Source organism: Myxocyprinus asiaticus, chromosome 35 (assembly GCF_019703515.2).
Source record: "Myxocyprinus asiaticus isolate MX2 ecotype Aquarium Trade chromosome 35, UBuf_Myxa_2, whole genome shotgun sequence".
Classification (NCBI taxonomy): domain Eukaryota; kingdom Metazoa; phylum Chordata; class Actinopteri; order Cypriniformes; family Catostomidae; genus Myxocyprinus; species Myxocyprinus asiaticus.
In genome coordinates, this window is record NC_059378.1 from 38,464,476 (window position 1) to 38,475,082 (window position 10,607).

The 10,607-nt window shown below is 39.0% G+C and overlaps 1 protein-coding gene across 1 annotated transcript; it reads left to right on the plus strand.

The window, feature by feature from the left end:
* The first annotated feature begins 473 nt into the window (after positions 1–473).
* On the plus strand, positions 474–8,461 carry errfi1a (ERBB receptor feedback inhibitor 1a). Its single transcript, XM_051673295.1, has 4 exons — positions 474–617; positions 4,706–4,905; positions 5,108–5,190; positions 5,438–8,461. Exons 2-4 carry the CDS (start codon positions 4,757–4,759, stop codon positions 6,577–6,579), a joined length of 1,374 nt encoding a protein of 457 aa, XP_051529255.1. The 5' UTR covers positions 474–617; positions 4,706–4,756; the 3' UTR covers positions 6,580–8,461.
* Positions 8,462–10,607: the final 2,146 nt, after the last annotated feature.

The window sequence follows — 10,607 nt, forward strand, 5'->3', positions numbered from 1 at the left end:
ATAATAATAATAAACAGATACATGTACATCACGATGGGATCCCCCCCCCCCCCCCCGTATATATTTCTTATAACCCAAACTGATGTGAAATCATACAAAAAATCTTACATTTTCTATATATACAGTTTTCATTAATTGAAAGACAACATGGAATTCACATTCATTCATTTTTCACACTACAGAATTAAGGGAACTGCTTTTTAATTTGAAATAGTGTCCAGTCACAGCAACTAAAATATACTTTCCCACATAAAAATATTAACATTTTAACCTAAAATCGTAATGTTTAAATAAAAATCCATATCCATGTTATTTGCCATCTACCCAGACATGCACAGAGAACAGCAGGGAAATACGCGCTGTCTCTTTAAACCCCGCTTGAAGGGGCGGGGCTTGTGTGTTCTCAGACTACAGTGAGCCTTTAAAGCACATCGCACACAGAATAGTCGTTTATTAACTAACCTCTCGTGCGCTGTAGTGAATGTACTCGCTCATCTATAGAGCAGAAAGAGAGTTACACCGAAGCTTTCAATAGGACCTAACGGGATCATTACAGCATGTTGAACTTTTAATCCCGGACATAAGAGAGTGCACATATAATCTGTCAGGAGATTAAGGTGAGTTTGAATGTTTTTGTCACATTGTGTTTTTGCGTGTGTGCGCGTGGGTATATGTGTGTGTGTGTGCGCGCTGATGACGACAGTGACGTGATATTATCACATTCTGTGACAGCACATCAGATAAGGAATGTATGTGTCTGTGTTGAATCAGGAGGGAAACGCAGGCTTTTTTTTTAAGAAGAGTGTAACAATGTAATAATATATCTGAAACTATTGTAACAATATTACTGTGAGTGATGCATTGTATCACCAGTGCGTTCTGTTCTTTTCTGTTACATTGTTTCATTTTTAGGGTTCTAAGACATAAAGTACATATAAACACATATAGCGTTAATAATAAAGATCAGGTGACTAAATACGCATTGCACTGTCATAAAATGTCATGATGTAATATGTTTGACAAGATGAAGCAACATATACGGTTTTTTCTTCTCCCCATTAAAGAAATGTGCGAGGTGTATTTCGTCAGGTGTGATCGAGTGTAAGTGACTCATCCCACCAGTTTGCGGAAGCGGACAGGTAGATCGGGTATGGTTGCCTGGAAACCGCGACGGAGGTGACAAGAGCGGGGTGTGAACGCGCGCGCCTGTCTCTCCATACCTTCTAACAATGTCATATAAGTGGCTTGTCAGTACATTGTCAGGACGCAGATATTTCGTTATTTGTAGGCCATGCACAATGACATTACTGAATTTCCCTGCCTTTTTTGGACTAAAGCTGAAAAGTTAGTTGTGGAGTCGCCAAAAATTGTCGTCAGAACTTGTGAATTTGTTAACACATTACAGTATTTACATTAGAATCACTTTTGAACTGTGTTCATATGCAGTATACATATATATTATGCATGTGAGAGAATCTCACCTTTCAAGAACATGTCCAGGTCACATTTAACTCCAAAATCTAAATAATTTAAATTAGAAATTATATTTTGCATAAAGACAGCTAAGCCAATCTAACCACTAACATGCTTCGCATTGAAACATTGTTTTCCTGACAATTAAGCACATTTCCCACCAATTTGCATTATTGTAGTGCAATAAAAACTGTTTCTGGTAACTGTAATGCTGTAAAAAAAAAAAAAAAAAAAAAAAAAAAAACACTATGATATATTACTTAAAGAATGTATTCCTCATGGTATTATAATAAAAGTATAATAAAAAGAGCTTAATTGTGATGAAAATAATGTATATTTATGCATATAATGTAATGTATATACACTCACTGAAAACATTATGAACACCTGTACATCTGCTTATTCATGTGATTACCTATTAGCCAATCATGTGGCAGCAGTGTAATGCATAAAATCAATCAGATACTGGTCAGGAGCTTCAGTTAATGTTCACATCAACCATCAGAATGGGGAAAAAATGTGATCTCTGTGGTTTGGACCATGGCATGATTGTTGGTGCCAGATGGGCTGGTGTGAGTATTTTTGTAACTGCTGATCTCCTGGGATTTTCACGCATAACAGTCTCTAGAGTTTACTCTGAATGGTGCCAGAAACATCCAGTGAGCAGCAGTTCTGTGGATGAAAACCCCTTGTTTTCAATGGAGAATGGCCAGACTGGTTCGAGCTGACAGAAAGGCTACGGTAACTCAGATATCCACTCTGTAAATTGTAGTGAGCAGAATAGCATCTCAGAATGCACAACATGTCGAACCTTGAGGCAGATGGGCTACAACAGCAGAAGACCATGTCTGGCACTATATTAGGACCATAGTGTTCCTAATAAAGTGCTCAATGAGTGTATATATACATACATACACTTTTTTTATTTGGGTGTGAAATGTGACCTGGGCATGTTCTTGACAGGTTTCGTGAGATTCACCCCTCTTGCACAACGCAACCACATGTCTCAAACCCTCTTTATTTATGGTTCCGAGACACAGTAATCACAGATTACATATGTGAAAGAAGCTAAAGTGAAGCTTATGAAGTTTTCATCTGTCCATGTTTTAAAGCATGTTTTATGGTTTTACTCCAAAATGAACACATTCAGTACGTTTTGTTTACCTAACGTCTTTCTAGAGAACTGTCTGTGCCGGACACTAGGATATCTGTCTATTTTGCACCTGTTGCAGAGGAAACGCTTGTCCTGTGGGGTTCTTTATCGCAGATCAGGTTGCGTTGTGTGCTTATAGTGACTGTATCCAAGGTCCAAAGCTTTCAGAATGCATTACTGGTTGCATTTATGAATCTGATCAGGGTCAGACAACAGAAATGCTCATCCCTGTTGAATCAATTGACCCAGTCAGATCACATGCATGTTTACAGAATCACATTGGCTAAACTGTCTGGACATGAGTGGATATGTTGACTTGCTTCCTTTGACTAGTCAGGGATTTACTGTGTATCATTAGATAACATGCATTCTATACTGGTTATTGTTGAAATGTATGATATTGATTGAATGCACATATCCTGTTGATGTACCTACACATATGACACTTGATCCTGCAGTTAAGTCTTGTACCATGCACATGCATTGTGCCTGTAGCTTATAAAACAGCCCTTCAATAAATAGTTTCTATAAAATCGCTAATTACTCTTTAAGAGGCATAGGGCACATGCATTGTTTGTATCTCTAGAAGGCTGTCGTAATGTTGCTATTTGATAGCGTGTGAGCGTGATATGTGTTTGTAAGCTAACACCAGGATGTACCTTGCCTCCAGCTCCATCACTCTTCGAGTTCTCAGGGGTGTAAAGCTAGTTTCTCAAAGTGTTTTACTGGAGTCTACACTAAATAACTCCTAGAAGCAACTGCTGTACGCCATCTCTAGTGTCACACCAGCTTCTTTAGAAATTTCCTTCCTACATAATTTTTAAAGTAATGTTCCCCAGGCAGAAAATTCAAGACTTGCTTGCATATCATTTGATATTAGATTACTACCTTTGTAAGTATAGTATTTACATGAGTCACACTAGCAATCGTGCTAGCAGGCATTGTGTAACATCTGAAATTATGGTGTGGTATTTACCCTTATGAAGAAAAGTTTTACATTGGTGCACTGCATAACAAGAGTCTGTTGCAATGAAGTCTGTAGTTTGTACTGTTTTTGTGTGTGACAACAATGAGAGCATTCGGTTTGACTCTGTCCTCCGGACTATAGGGGCATAAGTGTCGTTTAGTGCTGTCAAACTGAGCGCTTGTCATACCACAGACTGTGAAACTAAGCAGAATTTTGCTCAATGTTCTTTTTTGAAAAATTACGGATGGAGTTCCATGCACATGGCTGCTGGAGTAGTGCGGGGTTGGCTGACTGCATTATAAAGCAAGGGGAAACAAGCAGGAGGTGTATTAGATGGTGCGGTGATGATAGTCTAGTGCACACAGCTCAGTAATCAACTCAAGAAAATGTCAAAATTCCTACACAACAGCAACACAACCAAAAACATTGAGATGCTTTCGAAGCACACTATCTGTTTTTCTTATTTAGATATGAATGTATATATTGCGATGTTAGTGGTTATAATAACCCACAAGAAAATGTTATTGCTCAGAGGTTGATCTTTCATATCTCAAGAGACTTAATGAAGCTCCTAGTTATGTTTATTTGAAGAATCAACTTTGTCTCAAGTGTTTTGGATAGAGTTCCTTAGGAGAACTAAAATAAAGACAAATAAGACAATTGTTGACATGCAGTAAGACTATAGAGCTGTCAAATTAATGTGGATAGCATAGCGTTGGTCATTAGGTCTTCAAAGAATTTGATTAGAAATGTTTGAGTTCATTTTAAGAAATCTGATTTTTATTGCAAACATCTTGTCAAATCTTTACAGTTTGTGGCATTGTGAACTCTGCTGAAACTCATTAGACACGTGTGAATACTTGGATCTTTTTCACAGAAAGACAAAAAAACCTGAATAGTAGGAGAATTAAAGGGATAATTTATGTAAAAATGAAACTCTCTCATCATTTACTCACCCTCATATTCCAAACCTGTTTGATTTTTTTGAAAACCGTACAATTTTCATTTTTGGGAGAAACAATTGAGCTATTAGAGAGGTCTCATTTATGACATTTCAATGGAAGCCTCCTTGCTAAAGATTCATGTCTTGTTCTCTCATGGCTGTGTTTCAGGTATAGGCCAACAGCTGCCAGCTTGGCGGGGTGGAGCGTTTCCTGGCCTGAATGCGAACCGATTGCAGCTGGAGCATGTCCACTGCAGGCTTGACTGCCCAGGAGATCTGTTTACCCGCGCAAAGTCTTTTCCCGCGGGGCAGCCATTGGTATAGCATGGCCGGAGCAAAGCCCTCTTGGAAATACCATGATCTACACAAGTGAGTGCAGCACCAAAACACAAATGTGTTTTTCATGTGTTTTCAGAGCTGAAAATGAATTAGTTTTATAAGGCTCTGGACATCCACTGCATGGAACCAGGAAATGGCCTGTCTTCAACATGTTTCATATGTTGTTGATGAACCGTGTATTTGTGTGCCAATCTGATAGGAAATGCTCATTTACGTTCCTGTTTTTTTTCAGCTTGTACTTCACCCTTGATACTTCTATGGATTATAACCTTCAGTCCCAGCAACAGGTGCTGTCATCGTATTCAGTGGGGGACAGTAAGTATCTTATGTCTATTAGTTAACCCATTAAATGTACTAGAGGAAGGTGGAATAGGATGAGATAACAAAGAAAACATGTTTTTCCAATGGATGCAGCCACTGGTGTCATAATTGCTCAAAAAGTGATGCTGTTTGAGAAAGTCATAGCTTTACTTTGATAACAGTAAGGTTGCTTGCTTTATCAATAAAATAATTATTTATTAATTTACTGTTAAATACATTCTTTGCCTTCTTGTTTAAACAGAACAGCGGACTCATCATCTTCAATCACCAAACAGCCCAGGAGGTCAACCCTTGCCCCCCAAAAAGTCCAAACCTTCCCAGCTCACCCTTCTTCCAGACCCTTTTACATCTAGCCTTGTTGAGGATGACCAGGTGGTTCCCTGCTTTCAACGTCTAACTGTATCAGACCGCATCAGCCCTCCCCAGACGCCCAGCCGAGCCACCAAACCCCTTCCCCCTATTCCCGGCTCAGCCGAGCTTTCCCTGGATCAGGCCATGGACAATGAAGTTGAGTTCTTCAATGGAGAAGACAATCACTGCCTAGTTTCTGAACCTTGCTCCAAACACTCTTCATTCCGTTATGGAATGCCCAGCAGGAGGAGTTTAAGGGGTTGTGGACTGATTAACTATGCATACTATGAAGGTCCAACACAGCAGAAGGAGCAGCCACATCCACAACCGCAACCGCAGAAGCCGAGGCAGGAGCGCGAAACCCAACAGAGGGAACAAGAGCTTCGCAATCACCACCATGAGCAACAACAACAGCAGAACTGCCTCCAACAGCAGGAACGAACGCAACGGAAGCTACGACGCTCCCATTCCGGCCCTGCTGGCTGCTTCAACAAACCCACTTCTTTCCGACTGTCCAGTCACAATCGGAACTTTCAAGGCTTGGATAAACCAGAGGTTCCTCCTAGAGTTCCAATCCCCCCACGTCCAATTAAGACGGGAGACTACCGCCGCTGGTCAGCTGAAGTCTCGTCGGGGGCAAACAGCGATGAGGACAGACCTCCTAAAGTGCCCCCTAGAGAACCTCTATCTGACGGTAGCTCCCGTACCCCTAGCCCCAAGAGTCTCCCAATGTACATCAACGGGATCATGCCCCCTACCCAAAGCTTTGCCCCGGATCCCAAATACGTCAGTCGTGGTTTGCAACGTCAGAATAGTGAAGGCTCCCCGTGCATTCTACCTGTCATGGAGGATGGCCAGAAAGCAAGCACCACCCACTACTTCCTTTTACCACAACGCCCCGCGTACCTTGACAAACACGAGAAGTATTTAATGGATAGCACGGCGAGTCGAGGCACTGATGCCTCTGATTCAAATTCAGACTGGGACTGTGAAAGCAAAAGGAAAACGACACACCAGTTAGACTTGGTATGAAAGAACCAAGACATCACTTGGGATGTGTCGCTCTACTGCTTTGACGCAGTCGTTATCTTTAGTTTTAACATAGCGCTCCGTAAATTGGAGCAAGTTACGTACGAATTGCAGTTACTGGGATTTCATTTTTGCTCGCAAAATGAAAACGGTTCTGACAGTTCACGGCTCTTTGGACGAGCTCGGAATATATTTTTTATTATTTCATTGTTATGTGAAATGTAAGTGTTGAAATGATAACGTGGTGCAGTTGTTTGGTATTAGCAGGTCTGGTACCTCCTTACTTCAGTGTTTTTGAGTGTTGTACATGCATTATTTTGTTTTTTTTATTGCATTGAAGATGATTTTAGTGTCTCAGAGCTTGGTTGTCTGATCACAGGGACATAGGGTCAGTAATGCTTCTGTAAGTTTTTGTCGTCTACCATATATGAAGTATAAAATGGCCCAACGTCTTTTGAGGCCAGCATTTTAAGTGAAGGGTATATCATCTTTGACTATTCCATGGCGAATACTGCATGCATATTGCATTTAAGCATTTAGCTGTTCTTTTGTTAGACCAGCGCTCTCAGCTTTTGTCTGGACATTTTTTTTTGTTTTGTTTTTTTTTTCGTTTTGTTTTGTTTTTCTCCCGTTTTGTTTTTTGTCTATGTGGCCTGTCTGTACATCTTGTAGTCTCGAGTATTTGTGTTACATAGGAACAGGCTGAGTATTGCTTTTCTGTTGTGAATGGTGTGAGTGATACAGGAGAGCTTGTATGTGTTACATTGCCCAATTTTTGGCATTTTTTTAAAGCTTTTATAAGCTGCTTAAGACGGCAGCTGAAATTTTGCCCTCTGAATGAGAGTATTCCCAATCCTTGGCTTCTTACCGAGGTGTTGTGTTTCGAGTTCTTTTGTTGCACAAAAAAGGCAATACTTGTAAAACCTGTGAATGCGTTTCTCTCATCTTTTACAATGTTGTCTTCACGTGAAGCTGTAAGCCATTGTCTGGAATAGGATTTTCTCAAGTACTACCTCCCATTATAATTATAGTTCTTCTTAGATACCCAGCTGTGGATTACAAAGACTCAACACACAAATGGCACTGTATTTAACCGTACATGAAGGCATACAAGGAAACAATAACCCCCGATCTATATATTTTAATGGTTTTCCTATTTGAAACAGTCAGTTATGAACACTTCCTAAAAGAAAAACAAATCTTCGACTGATTTTAAGCGCTATGTGGAGTAAAAGTCCATGCGTTATGCATTTGGCCAAACTTGCACATACTGATTTTCCTGTTACTGTACTTGCATTCCTGTCAGGCGTGATTACAGTGGGTGTGGGCACCTGAGACTTTGGCTGCTGGCAGCTGGTGAATGAGATGTTTTATTATTATATATTGTTTCCAGAACCATCTTGATAACTCAGTAAATGTAGCAAGTGCCATGCAATTAAAAGAAATTGAGGAAAGTAATATTAAAAAACATGCTGTTTAAAAGGTTTAATGTCAAGTACATTTTACACCTCACGAAGGGACAGAAACTCAACTGATGCCACATTTTTCCCTTTATTTTACCAGTTTGTGTAACAAGAAATGTTTACATTGTATGTTTTTTTTTAAATTTTATTATTTAATCTTTCGCTATGTCTTACCTGGTAAAAAAATGAAGGCAAGTTTAAAGGGATATTTCATTTTTGCTGAACTATCCCTTTAAGAAGAAATAGACATCTCTGCTGTGGAATATATAGATTTATAAATATAAAGGAAAGTGCACTGAGAACACAGTATGTTGTGATGTGTAAAAGTATTTAACATTGTCCTCTTACCCAAAACTGAATAGTGCTTATTGTATTGTATCCTCTAAAGTAATAAAAATAAACAAGACTTATTTATGAATCAAGTTGGTCTTTATCTGATTTTCTGTCAGATTTCATTCTCTGAAGTATGTCCTATCGCTCCGGAACACAAAGATATTGCTGTTTTGCCTGTTTTATCACACCCACGCACCTGTGCTCTGCCTCATTACTATTGGCCTCGATCCAGACAGGAGGAAGGTGAACTATACTTTTGCTTTTTAAAACTGATCTTTGATCAGTTCTGTGTTTGCCTTGATAAAGGTGATGGGTAGGTTTGGGAATGAGGGATGCAGGTCTCAGAACAGTTTTACAGGGCACCATCTACCAAACCTGAAAATTATGCTGTTTCTCTGGTCTCTTTTTTTTTTTTGTGTGTGTAGAAGTCTCACTTGGATGAAACAATGAGCAAAGTCACCTGCATATTTAAAGTAGATTGACCTGACCTGAGCCTGTGAAATGGAAATGACTCTTTGCAAACCAGTAATTCGACTCCAAGAAAGATAAACTTCCTGATTAATTGCAGCCCAATTAAAAGAGAAAAGGGAGGAACTGAAGATGGTAAAACCATATACATTAGGTCAAAAAAGCCAAATAGTTTCCAGTTTAGATTAAATTGAATGCAAATTAAGATGCATTATCTGTCAACCCTCAGAAAACATCAACACTCACGTTTAATTGGCTAACTAAACCAGAAACTTCTATTGTTTATATAAATTAAATTCTATCGGTCTATCTGTCTGTCTGTCTGTCTGTCTGTCTATACTGAGATATATATATATATATATATATATATATATATGTATATACATACAGTATATAAAGTTATTATAATTGCTATAGACTAACACCCCAAGCCAAACCTTAAAACATGTACATTTTAGAGTGTAAAAAAAGCTAAACAAAAGGGATAGTTCATCCAAATGTGAAAATTCTGTCATCATGTACTCACCCTCATGTCGTTCCAAACCTGTAGGACTTTTTTTTTTTTGCATTTTAATTAATTGTTTTATTTTTTTATTTATTGTTTTGTCAGGTTTACCCAGACACCTGGGTACAATTCTGTCCCCAGACTATAGCTAAGTAAACCCCCCCACACAAATCATGAGTCTGAATACTCTTCAAAAAATGTTCTTGCAAAAAAGCCCCATTGAATTTCAATTCTAGGACAACAACATCAGGAATTACTTCCTGTGCTCTAAGTTGTTAAGATGATGACTAGTTATGCCCATCAGTCTATTAAGAATTAACTTCCAGAACAAACAAGAATCTATCACTCACTGTGTACTTGTCATCTTCTGCAATCATACAGTCAGCCATTGTGTCCACTGTCAGTGAATTACACATCCATCAGCTATCACCATTGTGCCCTTGAGCAAAAGATTTAACCAGGTAACCTTGGAGTGTTGATGTTCAGTCACTGAGCACTTTATTAGGAACAACTGTACACCAACATATTCATGTGATTATCTAATCAGCCAATCGTGTGGCAGCAGTGAAATGCATAAAATCATGCAGATACGGGTCAGGAGCTTCAGTTAATGTTCACATCAACAATCAGAATGGGGAAAAAATGTGATCTCAGTGATTTCAACCGTGGCATGATTGTTGGTGCCAGATGGGCTGGTTTGAGTATTTCTGTAACTGCTGATCTCCTGGGATTTTGACACACAACAGTCTCTAGTTTACTCTGAAAGGTGCCAAAAACAAAAATCATCCAGTGAGCGGCAGTTCTGTAGACGAAAATGCCTTGTTGATGAGAGAGGTCAACGGAGAATGGCCAGACTGTTTCGAGCTGACAGAAAGGCTACGGTAACTCGGATAACTCCTCTGTACGATTGTAGTGAGCAGAATAGCATATCAGAATGTACACCACATCAAACCTTGAGGCAGATGGGCTACAACATCAGAAGACCATGTCGGATACTTTATTAGGACCACAGTGTTCCTATAAATGTGCTCAGTCAGTGTAAATTAATGGAAGTTATTCATTATCATTTTAGCATAATAAAAAACGTTTTCCCTATATCTAATTAATTTTGTATTTACTCAATCTGTACAATAATTTAAAAAATGTGTAAATATGTTGAAAAGCTCTGAAAAAATATCTGCAAATGAAATATGTGCATGACACCAAAAGTGTTGCAATACCTTTAAACTTTTTAAATGTGTGTTTGCAAATCTCTATGACAG

What these genes read in the sequence shown, in the direction of transcription:
- errfi1a (XM_051673295.1), top strand. Translation starts at nt 4,757, where the DNA reads ATGCGAACCGATTGCAGCTGGAGCATGTCCACTGCAGGCTTGACTGCC. An exon ending in AAATACCATGATCTACACAA is followed by an intron (nt 4,906 to 5,107) that starts GTGAGTGCAGCA and finishes GTTTTTTTTCAG; the next exon opens with CTTGTACTTCACCCTTGATA. An exon ending in ATCGTATTCAGTGGGGGACA is followed by an intron (nt 5,191 to 5,437) that starts GTAAGTATCTTA and finishes TTGTTTAAACAG; the next exon opens with AACAGCGGACTCATCATCTT.